This window comes from Porites lutea, chromosome 3, assembly GCF_958299795.1.
Source record: "Porites lutea chromosome 3, jaPorLute2.1, whole genome shotgun sequence".
Taxonomy (NCBI): Eukaryota; Metazoa; Cnidaria; class Anthozoa; order Scleractinia; family Poritidae; genus Porites; species Porites lutea.
Genome location: NC_133203.1, coordinates 38,478,069 through 38,502,425, shown reverse-complemented (window position 1 = coordinate 38,502,425; position 24,357 = coordinate 38,478,069). Strand labels below are relative to the sequence as shown.

The 24,357-nt window shown below is 37.3% G+C and overlaps 1 protein-coding gene across 1 annotated transcript; it reads right to left on the bottom strand.

Annotated features, from left to right (window-relative positions):
* Nucleotides 1–22,610: 22,610 nt before the first annotated feature.
* Nucleotides 22,611–24,148, bottom strand: LOC140929726 (uncharacterized). The gene is made up of 3 exons (XM_073379443.1): nt 23,969–24,148; nt 23,145–23,660; nt 22,611–22,772 (listed from the first exon to the last, which is right to left on the bottom strand). The coding sequence occupies exons 1-2, from the start codon at nt 24,109–24,111 to the stop codon at nt 23,168–23,170; spliced, it is 636 nt and encodes a 211-aa protein (XP_073235544.1). The 5' UTR covers nt 24,112–24,148; the 3' UTR covers nt 22,611–22,772; nt 23,145–23,167.
* Nucleotides 24,149–24,357: the final 209 nt, after the last annotated feature.

Genomic DNA, 24,357 nt, shown 5'->3' with positions numbered 1-24,357 from the left:
TGAGTATTAAAGGATGCATAGGAAGCAAAAAAATCTATAAAATATGCAATTCCGGGAGAAATGAACACTGTTGAAAATTAAACTCCACATGTTCCATTCGGTCATGTCTTTTTCTCAAACTAGTCACTACAAAGAGACTTTTGTTCTTAGGCCATCGTCGTTTGATCAAAGATAAAACACAAACAGCGGTGATAAACATTTTGAGTTTTTGCAATTCTTTAAACCTGACGTTTCGTATGCTATTCAACATACATTTTCAAAAGTGATCATAAGTGTCCGTTAAAGCAAATGACGAAACTACATATTTTTTACAAGAGGTCTGGAAATGAGAATAAGAATTTAAAAATTCTTAACAGTAATGATTACAAAATTTAGGCAACAGCTAATAAAGCAACAGCTTTTCACTGCTAATGTTGACATTAAAAGCTGGCTTAAGGCCTTGTATAAACAAGTAAACCATGACAAAATAGACAAAAATGTTTCTTTTATATGTTACAATGATAATCTGTTTTGTCAGATGCTAAGATTTCAAAAGTGATCCCATTTAATGTTATGTCCGGTGGTGGGAACTTCATGGTCAGCAATAACTGATAAGTGATCTTAGCATCTGTAATTTTTTTAATATATATTCTCGTGACTTGCTTTAATGGTCACTTAAGATCACTTTGAAAATGTATACTGAATAGTCAAGTTTACAAAAATGCGAAAACTCACAATGTTTATCACCGCTGTTTGTGTTTTATTTTAGTCACTACAAAGCCTGGATTTCATCAACAGCGACAATCACTTTGATAAGATAATGCTAATGTAAATGTAATACCATAATTCCATTGGTAAGAATATCATTAAAACCTATTTTTTAGAAAAAAAAGTGCAAATTGTGAAAAACATGGCTGACAAAACTTGATTCCTATGGTAACGTCAATGTTGACGTCCATGTCACGACCACTTTAAATTAAAATGTTCGCCGATAATTTTTAGGAAAAGTCGCTAAATTTGGTGGTCATATATAGACGGGGGGGAATAGAGGTATGTAGATCCGCCGAACCGTTATGATTTATTAACCTAATTATATAGCTGTTAGTTAATCCGATATTGTCAGCAAAGCTATTGTTAGGAACTTTAAGATCCATAGGTTTTTTTAAGCAAAACAACATCTTTGCATGTGCATCACGCTTTTTTCTACATTTCTTTGCCCGTTTTTGCACAACTACGAAGTGAAAATGCCTAATTTCGCGTTTTATAGAGTACGTAAACAAGCAACGGCGAAATTTTATTTCTCTTTCCGAACTTGGATATGGTGCCTAGGAATTCCATTTCAGGAGGGTTCGCCTACATTTGACATAGTAAGTGGTTAGGAATAATTGCGATAAAGACTGGAAGCACGCAAATTAACTTTTTAAGCGACGTTGTCGTTGCCGGCGCGTCGTTGGATCTTAAAGTCCCTATTATTAATTTTAACGAACTGTCCAGTTAAAGATCAATTTGGATAGTTTCAGATAGGGCTTTCCTTTACAAATAGGCAAACTGTCCAATTTAAGAAAAATAGGGCAGCTGGTCTGAGCCAATCAAATGTCAGAAAATACAACAGGCAAGGCAAACTAGCCAATCAGCGCAAGGTCCCTGTGACAACGCGCCAAAAAAAAGTTTCGTTGGCTGACACCGGTTCGTCCTCGAACACTCTTGGCTTCTTGTTGCTGTGAATGTCGTTTTGTTTTCTTGCTCAGTAGTGTTGTTTTCTTTTGGTTTCTTTTCTGGGGCATTTAAAAGCAAAGTAAAATGTATCACCAAACTGATGAAAGTTTGTATTGGAAACAATCAACGCATAGATTTCTTGAAAATGCACAAGCAGTGACACTTTGAACCAGAATAAGAAAACACAGATACTTGTGTTTAGATGTTGGCATTACAAAAACAAATGGACGAATTCTGCGGGAATCGTTTGAGGCAATGAATGAATTGTTTATTTTCATTAGTTTTTGTATTTAAATTAAGTATTTGCGTTGTTGTTTTGTCTTCTTTGTACTCGAAACTGCGGTTTTCACCTGTAGCACCGTATGTGTTCAGACCATTGAAGGAGCCTTCAAAATTTGAATTGGCAACAAAATGCCAAAGTATGAAACAGCAATACTAGTTGTACGTTTGTTTACTTGCACAGAATAATTTGAATGACACTAGGAAAAGAAATCTTTTTTAGATCTTGCGTATGTGTGTGTGTGTGTGTTTTTTTTTTTTTTTTTCAACTACAAACGGACGGGTTCAAGTGTACAATATTTCGCCAAAAAATAATATTTCCCGAAAAATGTCCAATTTGGAAATATTTTTTCTAAAAAAATTCCTCTGACAGCCAAATTGGACTCGGCCTACGGCCTCGTCCAATTTTGGCTGTCCTCGGAATTTTTTCATCCAATTATTTCCAATTTGGACAGCATGTAGTCCTATTACATATACAAATCCGCCCTTCCATTTTCGCCCTGAATCCAAAACCCGGGCAAAAATATTTTAATTACACGCATAGACGAAAATCCACGCCCAATTTAAAATAGATGAATCCTCAATCCGCTGCAATTGCAGGATCCGGAAATCCGTTAAAAATCTCGCTTAAAATCCGAAATCTGGGCAAAAATATTTCCAAACTCCACCGATGCGTTCGCCTATTCACCCCACTCTATATAACTCCATATAACTTGAACGGTTTTCAAGTTATTCAACTTTTTCGCGCGGAGGGAAATTTAAGTAGACGCAAGATGTTTTTGGCAAAAGTGATGTGGACGGTGGAGTGTTTAGCCTTTGAAATAGGACTAAAAAACCAAAGAAACAAACAAAAAAAGAAACAAATTTAGGCCAGCCGAGCAGCACTATTGAGGAGTAAATTCACCCAGTAAGGCAAGGTTTTTTGTATATTTGAATACCTACTAACGCTTATGTGAATCATTACCCTAGGGTTTCCATGGATTCAAATACAAATTTGGAAGAGCTCTTGTCGGTATTTTGCACTTTTGCAGTATGTTGGTACTTATTGATTACAGATCAATTACTCCGCCTTTCGTTGGTTCATTTCTGCCTTGACACAGAAAAAAACGTTCCTTTAGTTTGTTTACTACATGCTCTAGGCTAGAACGTGTGCAAGGTCAGATCCGAAAACCAACTAAAAACCACCTTTGCGAAGTGGCCAAGAAAGGTGTGAAAACGTAGTCCCCTGCCAATGCAGTGGCAAGAAACCCCGGGGAAATGATTTACGCAAAAAACAGAACAGTGAATACATAGACTACTCCAAAGAGACTAATTTCAAAGAAAGCAGGTCAAAAAACCCAAACACATAAGCCATATACCGAAATAAGGTCATTCCAATCTGAACACGTAAGAGAACATAACCATAGGAAAAGAAACTATGCAAAACAAAACGAATAGCGAACAGGACAACTGAGCTGACGTACAATGCCACAAATCGCTCGCCAAAACCAAAAATAGTCCGAAACTATCCCACGAGCCTCCGCGCGCCTCTAAACTATGCCGCCAGGATATCAATTTCTGATTAATTCGTTCCCATGTCTCTCAATCGTCAGAAATGCAACAGTGATGGAAGTATCATCATGGCTTACTTGCTCAAAATATTATGAATACATGTACAGGAAGGGTAATTAAATCCATGGAATTAAGCAGTTGAGAGGTAAATACTTTTGCGAACATATTTGATAGAGAGCAATTTCTTGAAAGCATCTAGTACTGCAACAAGTACTAAACTTGAATATTTGTAAAACTGATGTGACGTTCGACACATACCAATCACTAGCAACTGTTACAGTCCTGGTTTAAGTCCCGTTCAGCAAATCGACGCCATGGACTGATGAGGACCAGCAGTGGACAGTCAAAAGGTAGACGAACCATACTATATACCCATACCACAATGAATAATAACTTGAATATCGTGCCCTATGTTAGCTAAGAAAAAATTACAAGAAACTGATACAGAAGAGCTCAACAACGTGGTAAATGCTATTAATATTTATTATCGTATTAGAATTCATTCACAGATCTTTAGCAGGCAGTCTAGTTTAATTTAAAAAATTTAAGATAACAAGCTTAATTACATCCTCTTATTGTTCGCTGTGCACTTCACTCATTTTTCATGTCAAGTTTATCTCAGTTTAAAGGGACATCTGGGCAAATCTAGAGAGGATACAAAAATAAGAAAAATAAGAGACAAGAAAAAGAACTTACAGACAGCTTATCCCTACTGTAATCAGTTGTAATCAATTCCAGCAATGAGCGACCCTTTGGCGAAATAATTGTGTATTTATAATTCTTTTATCAAGTGATTTAAGTTAACACCGATAAAAGAAATATTCGGCGGTTGATATCGATGGAGCAACAGTGTGATCTACCAGTAATATATTGTTGCAGGAAAATACATGTCACGATTGTCTCGATTTTTCTTAAAAGTACATTGAGAATAAAAGGAATAAAACTTATTCTTAGTTGTAGTTCTTAAAATTTTTAGAACTTTGCCCCCCCCCCCCCCCTCCCCAAAAAATGGAAACAACAACAACAACAACAACAAACAAACAAACAAGCAAAAAGGAAACAAAAGAAAAAAATGAAAGGAAACCAGTAATATCCATTGCTCTAAATTTATTAATTTCGGACAAGTGCCAGTTGTTAGCTGGATACGTTTAATTTCATTATTGCCAATTCAATTGGAAGGTCTCTTCTTATTTAAGATAGTTTGAAATCCACGCCTGCATTGGGCTCGTGCGATCTTAGTTGTTCGTTCTTTTGATTGTTTGTTTGTTTTTGTGTTTTAAAATAATAATTACTACAAAATAAACTGGCAAGCGAATTGAAATCAAAACTAAGTGAAAGAATTCTTGGAAATAAGGATAAAAAATAAAAATGTAGTTAAATGAAAATAAAATAAAACTAAATATTAAAGATAAGTTTAAAATAAGGAAAAATTAAACAAATGATAAAGTGAAAATAAACCAAAAGTGAAAAGTATCGCAAAAATTCCACAAGGCATAGACGACGCTAGGCTTATTGGATCAACAGATGGAAACTGGTCTTTTCGGGTTTTGTGAAGGAATTAGCTCTAGCTTTTAGCTTGCTTATTGAAGAGTTAGTAGTCTCTTTAGGAAATGTTAGACAGACAGATATATGGATAGACAGACAGGCAAACATTTATAGACAGATAGATAGATAGATAGATAGATAGATAGAGAGATAGATAGATAGATAGATAGATAGATAGATAGATAGATAGATAGATAGATAGATAGATAGATAGATAGATAGATAGATAGATAGATAGATAGATAGATAGAAGGATAGGTAGATAGATAGTTTGTTTACCGTTTTGATCGTTTCAGTCATCAACCAAAGCGGCGTCTTCGTCCACGGCTATTACGTCGGCGGAAACGTCGAATTACTTTGCGACCAACACGTCGTATGAATCTGCGGAAAATAGGATCTGAAGACTCGTTTTCTGGATTGGTCAAAGCGTTTTCTTTCCCATCTTCGTTCTCCAATTCCTCGCCATCGTTGTCTTCTGGCCCCATATCCTCATCTTGCAATGTTTCATCACTAAAGTGAGATTTAACCGCATTTACAGATTAAACCCTGCATCTACGCAAAATAAGTCGTCTTGCTAAAAATAATCACACTGGTGGCACTTTATTGAAGTTATTATCAAAACTGACTACAGTAATTTACCGGCAATTAACAGTATGCGCAAGCTCTGTTATAGTGAACGATAACTCCAAAGATGTACAGCAGCCGGTTTTAAGTGCACTCTATAGCCAACAAGTGTGTAATTTATGTGTCGATAAACCACGAAACAAAGTCTCAAACACCTTCTCCGAATCAACAAAGTGCTCTGGGTTAAAAAAAAAAATAATAATAATAACAACGACGTTTCTTTAAGAAAAACAGCAACATCAGCAGCAGACTGTAAAAATTTAAAAGCACATTTAACATACTCGTACAACTGAGAAAGACTGAAGAGTTACCCTCTTAATCTCTTACATAAATTCTATCTTTTTAACCTATTCAACGTTACACTAGCCACGTTTCTGGCTTACCCACGATAGCGTCTTCTTCGACGACGCGAGGACCCGCGACGGCTTCTACGTCGGCGGAAACGTCGAACTACTCGGCGACCAATACGTACGATTCTGTGGAAAACAGGATCTGAAGACTCGTTTTCTGGATTGGTCAAAGCGTTTTCTTTGCCATCTTCGTTCTCAAATTCCTCATCATCGTTGTCTTCTGGCTCCATATCATAGGCGCCTTCCTCATCTTCATCTTCATCGTTCTCATTCTCGTTGTTTATATCTTTGTTTGGGTTTTCATCCTGTTTATCTTCATCTTGCAATTTTTTATCACTAAACTGAGATATAACCCAAGTTATAGATTAAACCGAGCATGGCATTGACGCCAAAAAACTCACCATTGCTGGAGAAAATAAACACAATGGTGACAACTTATTAAAGTTATTATCAAAGCTGACCTCAGTAATTTACAGGCAATTAATTTAAAGTACGTGCCAGCTATACATTGGACGACACTTCCAAACACTGCTGGGTCTTAAGTTCACTCTAAAGGCAGCAGGTGTACCTTACGTGCTAATAAAGCACGAAAAAAAATCTCAAAACCCTTTTCATTATAATCAACGATGTGCTCTGCGTTGAAAAGCGACGACGTTTATTTGATTAAAGAGCAGCAACAGCAGCAGCGGGAAAACCTTTTGAAGCACATTTAACATAATTAACGTCATTTGACTGAGTGTAGTCATCTAATCTATAATACCATGATTTAACTTATTCAACATTGCACGAACAACCTACGTTTCTGCCTTACCTTTCTCGGAGATCATTCACAAGATCATTTGTTTCATTGTCATCTGCTGCAACTGCATCTCCGTTGAATGGACTAGCCAAGCTGACGGCCAGCAGTGCCAACAGAATTAGAGTCTTCATCTCCAAATCTTCGTGACTACTGGTTCTTGGAAACACGTATGTCGCGCTTTTATACGCTTTGCATTGATCGTAAATATCGTGATATTTTGGATGAAAAGATTAATTATATTCACAAAACAACAAAAAAAGCAACAACGACAACAACCAAAAAAAAAATCAAAATTCCTTCTAAATTTAACACCGCGTTTGATCCTAAGCTCCTCCGAAAATAATATTCTGAGGATTTATAAGTAAAGCTAAATATCAGCCACAGTAAGCCAATAAGTAAATATCTCCTTGACCAAAAATGTTTCCAACAGTAAATGTCGTCTTAAAACTTGTAATGACTTGTAATGACTCTGGTTAAAAAAAATATATATGAACAAAGATTAATTTAAAGGCTCTGATCAAATTTTAACAAAGCAAGACTGAGTATTATTCATGGTTTTTATCTCTATATTCCTACACCTAGGCAACTTAAAAAGCAAAAAAAAGGGCAAACTTTATCCTAAGAAATTGATTTTAAATTATCACTCTTATTTCTTTTAAAGTTGAGAGATACGATATCAAGGTTTGCGTGAGGTTTTGAACCACTTTACCCGCGGCATTGAGGCTTTTCTCCAGTCAGTAGGCGAGGGTTTGCGATATTTTTTTCTGATTTAATTGTTGCCTTTATTATTTAGGTGGGTATTCATCGTTTCTCCTTTTAAGTACCTCCATTAAAAGAAGTTAAAACTAGTAATGCAATCTAGAATGCCTCTATGTTTTCAGTTTATTTCAGTACATACTGATGTAATTTCTTGTATTGTACTCGCCTGGACTAGCCCCTACGGTACCTGGGGGCCAAAGTAATGCCATTAATCAGTTGAAATCTGCTAAAAAAAAACCTTATTGTTGTTGCTTTTATTACTCTTCTTCTTATCATTATTCTTCCTCTTCTTCTTCTTAATATTATTATCATTATTATTGTTATTATCATCTTTATAAATAGTATTTATTTAGTAGTAGTAGTAGTAGTAGTAGTAGTAGTAGTAGTAGTAGTAGTAGTAGTAGTAGTAGTAGTAGTAGTAGTAGTAGTAGTAGTAGTAGTAGTAGTAGTAGTAGTAGTAGTAGTAGTAGTAGTAGTAGTAGTAGCAGTACTAGTAGTAGTAGTAGTAGTAGTAGTAGTAGTTTTAGTAGTAGTAGTAGTATTTATTGTTATCGTTATCACAGTTGTTGTCGGGAAGTTGAAATGCCTAGCTTTGCCATGAAAAGGTTGCCTTTGCACAAGACAATGTGCATAGGATTTGGCTTAGTCTTGTCGGATCCAGTTGACAGACCTGTATTTGTTTGATTGTTACTGTTGTTGTTTGTGCTTGTTACCACACTCACATTTTCAAGCAATTTTTAGTGTTAATAGTAAATAAAGATTACCAATCTACTCTTTCTTATCGAAATACGACTGTTCAATTACAAGCTGGTTGCTAAATTAACGTCAGGCAACAACAATTTATTTCCATAATTTTCTCCGGTAATCAGTAACGTCCATAACTACCCGCTAATAACGCAAACTAATAAAGACAATTCGCTGTAATAATAAATAAGTTATATGTAACTTTAAGACGCAAAATAAATCAAAATGCTTTTTCGGAGGTTTGATTATAGAGGATCCTGTGACGTTTCGGATAACAAGCGTTGAAAGACATTTTATTTTTTAACTGCACATCCTTTTCTACAGCTACTGTGAAACCACTGATCGTGATTTGCAACAAATAATTTGTGATTTTTCCCCCCTTAGGCGGTACTTGTAGAGGAAGTTAGTTAGAACGCAGGGGCGTATACGCACAGGAAGGCGTAGTGAAAGAAGTGAGGAAGGCGCAAGACTCTAGGGAGATATTTTTGACATACCCCTCCAGAGGATTTTTATTTTTAGGGACCTTGGAAATGCCATTTCCCATGATTTCCATGGGGAAGTTTCATAAATCATAGTATGACAAAAAAAAAAAAAAAAAACGCTAACTATTTAGTAACTCTTCAAAACTGCGTTCGGCAGCGCAGGTTGACACAGGATAGGTTAGCCAAGTGGCTAGAGCGACATGGATCCCTGGAAAGAACTGGGGGCTTTTGTGATCAAGTGTCCGGTCGACCAGAGTTGTGTTTTCTTTTTCTCTTTCTTTATTTCATGACTTTCTTAAAGCAAAAGTAACAACGAAAAATCACGTCCTCTTCTCTTAAATCGAGAATTCTAGGAGGCTAAAAAACCTTTTTAAATATAATTTGATGAAATTGTTAAAAAGGGACTTATCCTCTGTTGGTTGGTTCCCTTTCATTGACCTTGTTAATCACACCCCGGCTAAAGAAGTCGCTTATTGATCTTTGGGCCATTTAATTCATTTACCAGTCAAATTTTTACTGAACTGAGCACCTTGAACATGAGCTCATAAATTCTGACCCGAAATGACTGCATTTCACGCTTTCATCAAATCGGATCAAATTCTTTTGTGGACCTCTCAGAAAAAGGAAGAAAATGACTTCAAGGGTTCAAAAGGTAAAGTCTTTGTATTGCTATTCGTGGATTTCGATCCATTTCTTTCTTTTTTTTTTTTGGCTTTTCATTTTGTTACTGTGGTTGTGATGACAGGGTTTTGAACCCATATTAAAATGAATAGTACAATATTCATAAAGTCTTTTTTTAATAAAATAGCAACAATACAAGCGAAAAAGTCTTGCATGTGTAAAGTTCGCTTTTCGTCAAAAAATCTATAAATAAATTAGTCAAATAAAGAAATAAATAAAATGAAAAAATATATATATATATAATTATCATTTAGTTTTTTGAGGTACGCAGTTGCGTAAGGATGCATTCAATGCATCTGCTAACAATATAATCAAATATCGGAAAAGTGTACTTAAACCAAGAAACTAGCAAATATCATTTTTTAACTCGGTACTGAATACCGGCTGTACCACGAAGCCATGCATTGACTTCTCGCCACATCAAACATAATTAAAAAGATGTAAAGCAAAGAGGAAACACTTAAAATTGGTCGAGCTAGTCAAAGTAAATCTCCTCAACTTGTTTAATTAAAGGAGCTGTGTCACGAAATTCAGCCAGAATTAGGTTATTGCAAGATGCTCTTTAAATTGAAAGAAACATAAAAATAACCGCTTAAAACGTTAAAGGAAGGTTAAAATAACGCAAGAGAAATTTCAACGCAATTTCAATATAATTGTTATTAGGGTTTTTGAAAACTGTTCAGCCTAACAGTTTTTCAAAGTTTAACTCTGCTGTTTGCAGCTTCAAAAATAATGCTCAGAGGACATATTTGTTTGTCTCTAATCTTTGATTTTGTCATTAACATGTGATTTCTTTGCCTACTTTCATTTCCATAGCGATTGAGGGCGAGTAATTGGCAAAATAAAACAAAATGAACTGGACTGCCGTGACACAGCCGCTTTAACGACTACAACAAAAAACAACAACAACAACCAAAAAAAAAACAACAACGACAACGAACAAAGTTAGAACTAAAGTTAGCGTACCTAAACGGTAAAACCACGCTATGCCCATGTAAGCATACTATCCTTTTTCATATAACTGACCTTTTAAAAGGAGTTACAGGTACTACAACTATTCGACACTTGAATTAGAACGACTTCTAATAAATGAAGAATTGCTATAGAAATAGGCGTCCTTCTACAACTACTCTCATTCCAGTAAAAGAGAAAACAGAAATTGAAATTAAATTAAAAGGCCGGGATTTTTCCTTTGAAAGTTTTTCTTCCCCATTAAGTTATCTCTGTATATGTCAATGTTTATAAGATCATGTGGTCCAGTGAAGTCAGAAATTAGGTGTAAGTGAATATGATGAGCAACATAAGCTGTTGAAAAGAACCTAAAAAATACATGCTTGACCGAACATAGAAACCTGACCTTTGCGTCGAGCGAACGTAACAGCTCTAAACAAAGGTCAGGGTTTGATTCCCGGTCAAGCCTGTATTGTTTCAGATTCTTTTTCGACCGCTTAGGTTGCTCCATTTGCGAGGATCACGTCCACTTTCATCTCTTCATCCGCAGTTCAATATATGATTTATACATTCCAAGTCATAATGAAGTTAATTTGCTCGACCTGCTATTGACCGTGATACAAAATAGTAAAACTAAAATAAATTGTTTCTCACCGGCAGTAACTTATACTGGGTGGACAAACGCTTTATACTCCCCAGTCAATTTTGTTGATTCCTGTTACCAATAAATTGAAATGTGAAATAGTTGGAGTTATGGAGTTATGAGTTGAATTTAGATAAGATATCTTATTCGTAAAGTAAAATCCAAAAAAGTGACATATTGCAAAATTAGTCTGATATAATATCAGCTGCAATATTTTCTTTTTAATTTTACCGATGCAGATCAGGGACGCTAATTTTTATAGCAACACCAATGTGAGAGTCCTTCTCATTAAAACCTACTAAGTATTTGCAAAAGTAGAATTAAAAATGTAGGAAGAGTTACTACGTTTACTTTCTTGTCAGTAAGGATAAACAAAAATGATTCCTGAAGTTCTAAAAAGGTTGGATAATGTGGATTATGATTTATGCACTAATATTCACTAACATTATTGTTCGGGTCGGTCTCTGATCACTACAATAGACCAAGGCCGCACGATTTCAATGGAAAGTACAAAAAGTACGAAATCCGCGCCGAAACGATGGCTCTTTGCATGATGTTCTCACAGAAAACAAATTGGGCAAAAACTGACATCGGGTCTCGTCTTTTTTTATTATTTGTATAATCCAATCATTTAAAATGCTAAAGTTACATGTATTTGGATCCCTCGATACTTACAGAATGTATCAGGAGTCCCAAAACAGAGCAGCTGTTGATCTCCGTTACTATATATAAGCCAATGTCAAGGAGTTTTCACGATCCCGTTTATTTTTAGCATTTTAGAGTACTTTACAGTTGCAGAAAAAAAAAACATATATATAATAAATAGCAATTAAAATACTTTTCCTGCCTTCAGTCTTTTAGCAGGTGTGTTAAAGGGAGCCCGGCTATTGGAGACACACTCCTGGCACCAGTAATGCCACGAGAACGGGCCGGGAAACACAGTTATAACATCTCAATACCCATAGGGCTCACAAAACCAAAATATCAGAAGCAATATCGACGCTAATATCTCTCTAGTTAGAGTTGTCGAGTGAGAAATCAGTACACAAACATCTTGGACAACACAAGCCAAACCGGGCTGTTTACTGTAATACTTTCTGTGGCTCAGTCTGAACTAAGCTACTTGAAGGGAAGTTGTTTGAAAAAAATGATAATAAAAATAAGACATCTCTTACGGGAAGAATCGAAAGGATTCAAGGGCACTCAGTATCGATTTAAGGTTTGACATCCAAAAAAAGTGATTCACATCTGATTTTGCCATGTGTCCCTTTTGTTTAAAATATTATACCGTGAAATACTTTGATCGATGAGGGCGTTTTCTGCAATAACAACGTTCGTTCCCTTCTCTCACCATAATTCAAGATGGCGTCACATGAAATCGCCGTGAACAGCCTGGAACTCGTAAACCTTTGCGAACACTCGTAAATGAAACACTCATCTCCATCAGAACGTTTCCAACGGAGAAACCTATTAATAGTTCCACTTATTCCCGGGAATTTTTCATTGAAATGCCCGTAAACTAGCCTGCGTCGCAGACACCCTAAACCGCCCCCAAAATGGTCTAGACCGACGCGTGGGCAAGCTGCAACACATGCTACAGGAAGATGGTGTTGTCCATTTACATCCCAACCGGAATATCCAGAATTTCTTGGTAAAAGGAAAGCGCCCAATGGCAACTTTATGTGCGAGAATACTTTTCAAAGGATAGGCCTCTTTGGGAAAATAGAATCCTTGAGCAGATATGTTGAAATGGAACGTTGGAGAAAGATCGTAATGGAAAAAGGGTTCAATATTTCACATGATTTAGAATATTGAAATTTAAAAAAAAAAATTTCATAGTGGGAGTCAAAATTTTAGTATTTGACATGCTTGCAGAATATTAAGTAACAATATTCAAGTAACTCATCGACAAATATTGTTTTTTGTAAGATTTCAGGCCATCTTTGTAATATCAGGAGAAGGATGTTGTTTGTAATGATTTACGTATGCTCTTTCTTTCCGGCTCTTACTAATGAAGGTACGTAAATGAAAAAGCTATTTGAAAGAACAAAAAAAGGTTTTTCTTACTGAAATTGACCACGAGAATATGCAACAACAACAACAATTATAATCTTTAATTTCTTGGTCAAGTTTTACAAGAAGTGCACTCAGGGATAAATGAATAATCTATTACAATTGTTTGCAATCCAAACAAGTTTTACTAGAGAAACGACATGTGAAGTATGATTTTTCCTTTCTCCTAGGTCTATTTTTCTTCCCGATTAAAAAAGGTACAATTTCCGACATACGTATTGGCCTCAGCACTTAACTAAAGAGGCTTGAAGTGTAGGTTCTCAAAATTTATTAAATTCGGGAAGTTGTTATCAAACTAAATTTGGGAGCCGTGCGTTGACGGTGCATTTTTATTCTTATCAGAAGTCGGCGTTTGATTTTTGATTTTTTACAGTATCAACACACTTAAGAAATGAATTTATGGATATATGAAAATCATATATGAGAACTGCAGAGTGAAGAATAACATGAAAGAAGATCATCGTAGTTATAGACGCAAATTTTGCAGTTGCGGAAAGAAAGCCTGAAAAAATTTGTACGGGATTCGAAACCTTGACCTCTGCGATGCCAGTGAAACGATCTTACGATTTGAGCTAACAAGCCCACTGGGAACAGGTCATTGCATTGGAAAAATATAAAGCATTATTAACATTAACCAAAAAAAAACACATGGGGTACAGGTAAGCAATCTTACACAAAAAGTGTTTTTCGTTTAGTTCCTCTCGCTACTACAGAAATATTTACAAGTTGTTCAAAGTTTTCATACCGGTAAAAATGTAAGGCCTGCCACCCCTTAGAACGCAGCTAAGAAGAAAACCCAGTGGAAAATAGAACAACCCAGTGACGCTTTATCCGAGAACCCAGTGAAGATATAGATTCCACTGGATCTGTTACAGAGGGGAGTCAAGGATATAAAGGCGCGATCCATAAACAAGAAGTAGGGGATCAACGTTTAATGATGAAGATTTTAGTTCTGTTACCCATCGTTAGCTATGCGCTCGCCTTCAGTTTGGCTCTCCCATTCAACAAAAATGGAAAAAAAAGTTAGTAACGCCGAAGTGAAAGGATTTTGCAATGAATTTCAAGCCAAACCAACTGAAGGGGACGATAAAGAAGGTTCATACCAACGTAAAACATGTGATTATGTCATCCACCCGGGGACCCGGTGTCAAAAGTAACTTCAACCAGTATGGTTGTCAGCGGTGAGTGTTTCTTTACGGAAAGTCTCTGGTTTGAGCGAGCATCTGAAATTACCTTAGATACACTCTAAATCAGAAAGATCTCTTTTAGCCCCCAAAATAGGGCCGTTTCGGTGAGTAAAATACAGTCCTATTTTTGAGTCTAATTAGGCTCCCTTAAATCATGGCCAATACAGTCCAATCAGTTAGGGCTGATTCGGCCCCAGGGCTGAAATGGGCCCTACCGTGGACTGGAATAGCCTTTTGATAGAGCTTTTTTGACCTAAATTGTGTTCAAATGGCTCCAGGAAGGCCTGAATCAGACTTTGGCGTGCAGGGCTGAATTGACACTTTGGGACTGAAACAGATCTTTTCAATTTTCAGTGTAAAGGCAGAGGTTGCATTACAGATGCTAATGAGTAAAATAGAATGATTTTAAAAAGGAAGCAATTTTCAACAATTTGGAGCCACCACAGATAAAGGCTCACCAGATAGAGAATATAAGCAGAAGCCACAGTCCCCTGTACCAGTGGCTTTTTCTCCACCAGTGAGGACACTGACCACAAGGCAGACTGCAGAGACACACTGAAGGGGTTCAAAGACTGGACAACGGCTTCAGATGCTGCTTTTTAGCTAGACCCTCGGCCATGGTTGAACTGGGGTTGACTATGAATAGTGATGTCAAGGTGGGTGGCGCGGACATTGTTGCAGTTGGTCTGAAGTTGGATGTAGAGGTTGAAGCACACCCCTGACGTGGGAAGCCAGAGGGCCCCAACCTACGTGCTGTCATTTTGGGTCTTAAGGGACGGGGAATTGTGCTATGGGAAAACAATATAAAGACATAATATAAACGAGCAGCGGTCAAAGCAAGGCCAGACCCAATTAGTGGGAGTGGATGCCTGATGGGTGCCATGGAATTATCATCATAGTCTCGTTGTCCAATACACCCGCACCGTAACGGTCCGTATAAGCCATGTGTCGCATCTCATTAGTGGGACTTAGAATATTTCATGGCAAGAGCTGTTATATACCGTTTGTCGATCGGTACGGATCGAACGGATCGACAAAAGGGGTATACGGTCTGTAAAGATTTTTTACGGTCTGTAAATCGCATCTAATTAGCGCGACTAAGAATATTTTCATGGCAAGAGTGGTTATATACGGTTTGTCAGTTTGTTTGTCGGTTTGTCTGGTTTGTCGATCTGTACGGATCGAACAGATCGACAAAAGTGGTATACGGTCTGTGAAGTGTGTTTTACGGTCCGTAAATCGCATTTAATTAGCGGGACTTAGAATATTTTCATGGCAAGAGTAGTGATATACGGTTTGTCGATCCGTGCGGATCGAACGGATCGACAAAAGGGGTATACGGTCTGTAAAGATTTTTTACGGTCTGTAAATCGCATCTAATTAGCGCGACTAAGAATATTTTCATGGCAAGAGTGGTTATATACGGTTTGTCAGTTTGTTTGTCGGTTTGTCTGGTTTGTCGATCTGTACGGATCGAACAGATCGACAAAAGTGGTATACGGTCTGTGAAGTGTGTTTTACGGTCCGTAAATCGCATTTCATTAGTGGGACTTAGAATATTTTCATGGCAAGAGTGGGTATTTACCGTTTTTCGATCTGTAAGGACGGTACGAACCGACGAAAGGGGTATATGGTTTGTGCAGAGCTCTCTTCGGTCCGTAAAGTGCACGAGGTTCACGTTGGGGATCATTGGGTCCCTATAACTTAGGAGATAAATTATAAGAGAGATATTCAGTACTATGATGCTGTAAACTCGAGGTAGTGTAATTGCAAATATTATGATAATTTTACATTGACTGTTATGTATACTTAGTGTCCAAAGTGCAATATTTTACAATCTCTTGGCTAAAATTCTATCGTAACTAACTGTATTACAGTGTTCAATTTCTTTATTTTTTGCCCTTTTTCAGCACGCTTTTTTTCTTGAGTACCTTTTACGGTGTCTAAGTTGGCGACCCGAAACGAATCATTCCAAACCATATCATGGGTTATAACATAGGTGTATTGGTGAAATGTTACTCTTGATTTGAAATGTATTTTCTTCCTTTTCAAACATTATAGCGCAAGACAAATTTGGGAAATATGAATTAAACCAAGGATAAAATTGATCCACAACACAAAATTGAACTGGAACATCTACATGTACTAGATTGTGGGTTAAGTAGCATTTTTAGCAGCAGGTACATCATAGAAAAGGTTAATTGTAAAAAAGTATGTTGTCCGGTGTTTCGGGTAGGTCAATATTTAGAATTATTTACAACTTTGAGATGTCAGTGATCGCAAACAAGAAATAAAATTATGATGGTAAGGGCCCGTAGGAGATGAGAATGAAAATGATGTTTTGCTAGCCAGATTGTGCGCAGGAAAATGATGCGTAAAAATAATAAGAGAGGATGTGAGAAAAAATAAAATGTGAATAATAAATGCCCCGATGATATATTGACAATGAGATGTGAAAAAATTATAAAGAAACAGAAAGGTGTGACAAAATTAAATTCTTAAAGTTAGTAAGCAATCGATGGTGATTGGTTGCTACTATCACACATATAGATTAACGCGTGGTCTCAAACAACCATTTTCCCACTGTTGAATAATACTGAGAAACCATAACTCTACTATTGTGGGAAGATGTCTCGGGTCGACGAATATAGAGAGACCATCAGATACCTGTCAAAGGCAGAAGTTCTACTTTGACGTAGACCACAACAAACTTTTGTATTTAAATGGACTACAGAAACAGTAATCACAGCACCAACAAGACGCAGCAGAAAAACCTAGAAAATCCAAAAAAAATCACAAAAGAAGGCAAAACCCTGCACTGCAGGACACAAAAAAGGCTCTTTTAGGAGCCACCAAAAGAATGAAAGTCTCTTACCAATAAGAGTACTTTTTAAGTAGTATTTGACGACTGCACTTCGTTGTGAAATATGTTCGCATCAACATTCCTATTTCATAAACTGCAGACGATTGTTCTTACAGTTTTGTCGTAGAAAAGTTACGTTTAAAGTGCGCTTGCTTTTGTTTTTGGCGAATAGAAAGAGGAACTTAAATTGATATAGAGCATGTTTATCATGGTTATACAAAGTACTGCGTGCTTATTGCGAAAAATCTGACAGCTTATATAAAACGAGGCGATTGTTACACTTGAAGCGCGCGTGCCCTCGTTTGTGATATTAGAACGAGGAGCAGTTTTATAATGAATATTACATTTGTTTTGTGCTGTAAACGTAGTAAGAAAAGCAAGCGAAGAACATTTGCTTTTAAAGTGCGCTTGCTTTTGTTTTTTGGCGTAAATTTATATAGAGCATGCTTATGTCGGTTACATAAAAAAAAAATACAACATTTGAATATTACATTTTTGGTGCTTGCTTATCTTGCCCTTACATTCGGTGCGTGCTTATTTTAATTATAAACTTAGTGACGATTGTTCTTCGATTTGAATCGCGCTTCTTTTGGTTTTTGACTTACAAGAATAAAACAAGCATAAAACCTAGAGCGTGCATACCGTGGTTTTTGGGTTGTTTTGATTTACAGAAGAAGGAAAATTACATTTAGAGTGTGCCTTTCTTGTTTTTTGCGCTTGTGTTGGTTTATGGTTTATAGAACGAGGAATATTACACTTGGAGTGCGCCTTTCTTGGTTTTTGCGCTTGTGTTGGTTTATGGCAGTTATAGAACGACGAATATGACATTTGGAGTGCGTCTTTCTTGGGTTTTACGCTTGTGTTGGTTTATGGTTTATAGAACGAGGAATATTACAGTTGGAGTGCGCCTCTCTTGCCGTGCGGATCGTACGGATCGAACAAACCGTATCGCATTGTGCCTTGATGTAATAACGAGATGCACGCTCCGTATGTCTACGGACTGTACGGATCGAACGAACCGTAACGCATTGTGCCCTGATGTAATAATGACATGCACGCTCCGTATGTCTTCGGACCGCACGGATCGAACGAACCGTAACGCATTGTGCCCTCATGTAATAATGAGACGTACGCTCCGTATGTGCTCAGCATACGGACCGTGAGTAATAGTGACGGTTTGTGCAGAACGTACGGTCCGTTAACTGCTCTTAACGGTCCGTAACAGTGCGGCAGTATTGGACACGACTGGAGGCAAAATAGGCAGAACAACAATAATGTAGGACAGAAATGCCCTCAACTTAAAGGATAAAATTCCTAACACGAATTTTCAAGGATGTTGTCAGCTAATGCCATGGACTAATTCCGCTCACAGCTGATACTGACAAAATTAGACACCGAACTACAATGTGACAAGATAAAGTTATCATATTAATATGCGTTGGGTTTATCTACACAGCCTAATGTTGTTAACTATACCAAATTATACATGAATTGAGGGCATAAATACGCCAAGCGTCATCGTAACATGGCCAACACATCGTTGATGGGCCATTCACCATTATAGGGCCAACCCACATATTAAATTCGACAAATACAATAAGTAACCCACTATGTAATGAAAACACCGTTAGAAGTAAATCACATACATGTAGCCCAGTTCTGAGGATTACAAAGCAAAGAAATGCCTTTTAATATAGCACCCTATGGTAACTATATTATAAAAAATACTGCCCGTGAGCAACATCAGGTAACAGGACTTGACGATTAAGGAACTGTAGTTCCAAATATTCCTAAACAAATACAAGCTAGTGGTCGGCAAAAAGTGCCTCCAGCATCCTATTAAACGGGCAGTCATTCTGTTAAATTCCACCAGAGGTAAACCCCTGCTGTATTGCCGCCGAGGAACGTCCATGGCCTAAAATTTGGAGACAAAAAAGCCAAAAAAGCGGCTCTAAAATCAAGAGCGATGGATGATGACGCATTGAACACACGCACAAAAACATAGAGTTATTCCCGGGCTTTTAACTTCCAAAAGAAAGCCGAAAAGAACCTGGGGAACACTTATTTATGGCAGTTAAATTTGATGTAATCAGAAAACGATGTGGTAAAGAAAACGAATTTTGTTGTCTCTGAAAGCAAAAACCTCAAATGATTCAATTCGTAAAGGGCCAGAAATTATGCAGATTGAGAGTACTACATTTGGCCTTTGATTTTCGACAGAGGACCATGGACGAATATCCCAGATGGAAACAGTGGCCTGCAGAAGAGATCAGTGGTTTGCATGGGCTGAAAGCAAGGTCACTATGGCGGATTTTTGTACTTCTATTTAAGATTTTTGACAGTGAAAACCGCATTGATTACAATTCGCTCAGCTCAAAGACCCTTTCCAGTTTCAACCTTTTGTCACAACTGACAATCTTGCACCGACGGCGACTACCAGATTATTCTAAGGGATCGATTGAACAATAACTTAATCCATACATTTTACTTTTAGTAAACTGAGAGCATGTGACTGCGGGGGGCAATGTTCCCAAATTTCTGGCCATGTTTATAAACGCCCACCATCGCAAACGAACTCGACAGACCGCAAGTCAGGGTCACCCAATAAATACATTTAAAAACACTTTTAAGGCTATCCAGAGTACTTTTAGATCTCTAGATAGAAATGCATTTTATGCTGCGGTATAAAATTTGTATATGTTCGGTCATGCATCCTTAGGCAACTTAAGTTAGCCTGCGTAGCAGGCGCTTGGAAAGTAGTGGGCGAAAGAGAGAACGGCTGAAACGCAGGCTAAACTTATGTCCTTTTTGAATTATTAGGGATTCAGAACTACTTTCCCGAAAATTTTAGAGACAATTTAACGTTTTAGGAAAGTGAAAATTTTTCTAATCCCTCCCTCCATCGCATTTTTGAATCCGAAAATTTTAGGTTTTCTTCTTACGACGGAAAATAGCAAAACTGGCCTGGGGAGTGAGATGTGAAAAATTAAACTTTAGAAAATCAGTCGCGGAGAATTTATTATTTTCAGGGAAAATTGTACATGAATGGAACAGTCACCTACAAATTTTTAGCTGTCCTCAAGTAATAGAAGATGTTAGGCAATATTTGCTTCTGGGTGCCCCTGGGAGGTTATGATCAACCACACTTATGTCCAGGATCGATCTTGTTAGCAAAAATTTACTAGCAAATTGCTTTCGCAATTGTCGCAAAAGAAATAATTGAGAAAATATTATGTCAGAAAATGACTTACAAATATCGCAAAAATCGCAAAAATAACAAATCTAACAAAAATCAAGACTAAGAAAAAAGAGAAGCCAAGAAGGACCCCGAAATGTCCGCAAATATCGCAAAAGTAACAAGGATCTTTCTTGCTAGGTGAAAACACCGGTGACAAACATCGCAAAAGTCGCAAAAATAACACATCTAAAAAGAATCAAGACTTGGAAACAGAAGAAGCCAAGAAGGGCCCTGAAATGTCCGCAAATATCGCAAAAATCGCAAATATAACAAGGATTTTTTTTGCTAGCCAAAAAAACACCCGTGACAAATATCGCAAAAATAACAAATCTAACAAGAATCAAGACATGGAAACAGAAGAAGCCAAGAATGACCCCGAAATGTCCGCAAATATCGCAAAAATCGCAAAAGTAACAAGGATTTTTCCCGCTAGCTGAACACACCCGTGACAAATATCACAAAAATCGCGAAAATAGCATATCTAAAAAGTGTTTTTAGCAAGCAAGAAAAATCCTTGTTATATTTGCGATTTTTGCAGACATTTCGGGGCCCTTCTTGGCTTCTTCTTTTTCTTAGTCTTGATTCTTGTTAGATTTGTTATATTTGCGATTTTTGCGATATTTGCGGACATTTCGGGGCCCCTCTTGGCTTCTTTGCTTTCTAAGTCAGGAATTTTGTTACATTTGTTATTTCTGCGATTTTTGCGATATTTGTCATGGGTGTTTTTAGCTAGTAAGAAAAATCCTTGTTATATTTCCGATTTTTGCGATATTTGCGGACATTTCGGGGCCCTTCTTCGGCTTCTTTTTTTTCTAAGCCTTGATTCTTGTTAGATTTGTTATTCTTGCGATTTTTGCGATTTTTGTTAGTGATTTTCTGACATAATTTTTTCTCAATTATTTCTTTTGCGACAATTGCGAAAAACATTTGCTAGCAAATTTTTGCTAACAAGATCGATCCTGGACATATCTCGATTGCGAACTCAGATCATTTCTCCCGATCTCCAGAATAATGATCCTAGAAAGTGGCTCGTTAGCACATTTAAGGCGGAATTCCTGGGCTAATCGCGGGACGGTCAAACCACGGATGCCATAGAGCGAAAAGTTCGCAGTTTCACTTAAATTAAAATCCACAGCGACATGGTTATCGAATTACCCGCAATATTTAAAGTACATAAAAATTGAAGCCTAAGATTATGGCGCGAAAATGGCACAGATGCGTGGATCCGAAAAGCTGCCGATAGGGAAAAAGCCCAAATAGCCGACAGGGTCTCCAATGCCAAGGATTGGAAAAATAATAGGCCTTTTGCATGATGGCGTCATTTTAATACTACGACCATAATCCTTCAGGTTTTTGCTTTCTTGTGCAAATTAGCGCTTCTATTAAAAAACAAAAAGAATTCTGGTCGTAGTTAAGTAAAATGACGCCATCGCGCAAATAGCCTATTTTTATGGCCTGACTAAGTTAAAGCGTGAATTTATTTGCATCATTCATAACCATGGCCGTCTTTTTCAGCTTTATGCCGGACTTCCCTTCTTTGCAAACCGTTTTGAGTTTGTAATGAATGTCTGTTTACAAGAATGCAGGTAAACTGGGGCGATTATTTAAATGACGAAATAGTCTAACTGTGTCTGTCAACACGGCGTGAATGAATTAGCATTTTTTTCAGGGGCTCTGAGAGGCCAGCGACTCATACCCATACCCTATTATAATCTTTTCTGTGGCCAATTATCGACCCCATCTTAGTCACTGTTGGGCAAATGTAATTTTCGCGATCCTTACTTAGTCACTTTCTATTTATGTATCTACATTATATAAAATGAAGAACACTTTACTTTTCACCTACAGTAAAAACATTCTGGTACGTTTGCTAACCGTAAATGTGAAGAACTTTCTAAGCCCAAAAATCCGAAAATGTGCCACCCCATTCTAGTAACTCCATTGAAAATGCGATCCCATTATAGTCAACCCAGTCGTGAAAATGCGACCCCATCTAGCGGCACCTCACTATTAGCTTCTTATAAGGAAGTACTCCCTCCCGGGTATATGTGCACCGACATAATTTATCCCATGTAAGTTTGTTCCAAGGTTGTTATTTTTGTTACCGAATTACTAGGTGCTAAGTTAGAAAATCTCAAAAACTTCCTTAATGCAATAAAAGATTTTATTTCATTCCAGAAACTTTGGGCAGCGAAGTTTACAGTAGTATATGTTACCGACACAGGATACTATCAAGAGGTAAATTAAGCCGTTTTACTGTTCGCTTTGTTGTTTTGTCAATCTTCATCAAACGCATATTTGTGAAAATCTGAAAAAGGAAGAGATGTTGAAAAATTAGTTAACAAACTTTAGTGAACAAAAAAGCAGTTTTATTCAATTTATAGTAGTAAATTGGTTTTCAACACTTATTTTGAATAAATTCAGTCTATAAAGAAACGTTGAGTACGTTAATGAGCCGAAAACGTTCATTCTTCAGCCATTATAAGTGATCATAGTTTTAACAATTGTCGTAAAATCAAATTACAAAGCGTGTATATATATTTGGTAGTCACTGGTAGTTAGTAAAAACAAAAACAGGACTTGTTCAGTATCATCAGTGTATGTGGGACCAATTACAAGATAGCTGAGCTTAAATTTCATTCTCTTCGTTGGTAGCCAACGAACATGTAGGTGTACTTACCATGTTTCAACATTTATTTGCCATTAACCGCGACGACCTCCACGTCGTCTTCGCCCTCTACGTCCTCTTCGTCCTCTACGTCCTCTTCGTCCTCGCCGACCACGTCGACCACCTCTACGTCCTCGACGACCACCACGTCGACGGCCTCTACCTCCGCGACGACCACCACGTCTACGTCGAAAACGACGCGTTACTCTTCGAATCACACGGCGGACGGGTCGTCCGACACGACGAATTACTCGCCGAGCAACTCGTCGGAACCGTATAGGGGCGGGATCTGAAAAATCGTTTGCTTGCCTGAGTAAAGAGTTTTCATCTTCGTCTTCATCCTCCGCAACTTCGCCATCACTATCTTCTCCTTGCACTTCGTCAACAGCATTTTCGTCTTCGTCTTGTTCATCTTCATCGTCTTCATTATCGTCGTTTTCATCGTCAGTATCCTCGTCCGGTTTTTCATCTTCATTTTCTAATTCTTCGTCGTCATCTTCATCTAGCACGTATGTCAGTTCTCCATCACTAAAACCAAATCAATTGCTTGCAATGTTGAAGTAGGAATTTAAGGTACTCTTCACTTATTTGAACGAATTATGTGATTAACATTTACAATGCAAATCCGGCCTTAAAGGAAGTTATTTCCGAAAGATAGCTCAGAAATGCTCAAACCTGAAACTTAAAGAAAATTGTTCCTAAAACAAATGTTAAAGTATGTGACCCCCGGCCCCATGTTGCTGATTTATTCATGTTTTGTTTTTTTGTTTTTGTTTTTGTTTTTTTTAACCTACACTGTTTTAATTTTACGTGTCGTAACATTTTTTTTGTCTTACCCTTCACGTTGTTCTGCCTGGAAATCGTTGGCAATTTCATTCATTTCATTGTTAATTGTTTTTTCTGCATTTTCGTTGAATGGAAGAGCCAAGCTGAAGGCCAGCGTATAGCCAACCAAGGCTAACAGGATTAAAGTCTTCATCGTTCAGCCTTATCCCGACTTCTACTCCGTGGAGCAAAGAACCGTGCTTTTATATCTTTGGTGGGCCCCTTCTCAAGCATGCTATATTGATATTGTAAATATTAACCATCGACTTACGTTCACATGAAAATACTCAACACATATTGTGAACATCAAACCCCGAAATTCCAAATTTAACATCTATTAGTGCATAGCTTGCTAAATTTAATAATTCTGAAAAACCACACTTGAAGCCTATACCTAGGG

Coding starts and splice junctions, on each gene's coding strand:
- LOC140929726 (XM_073379443.1), bottom strand. CDS start 24,111: ATGAAGACTTTAATCCTGTTAGCCTTGGTTGGCTATACGCTGGCCTTC. Junction 23,661..23,968: donor CAGGCAGAACAACGTGAAGG/GTAAGACAAAAA, acceptor ATTTGGTTTTAG/TGATGGAGAACTGACATACG.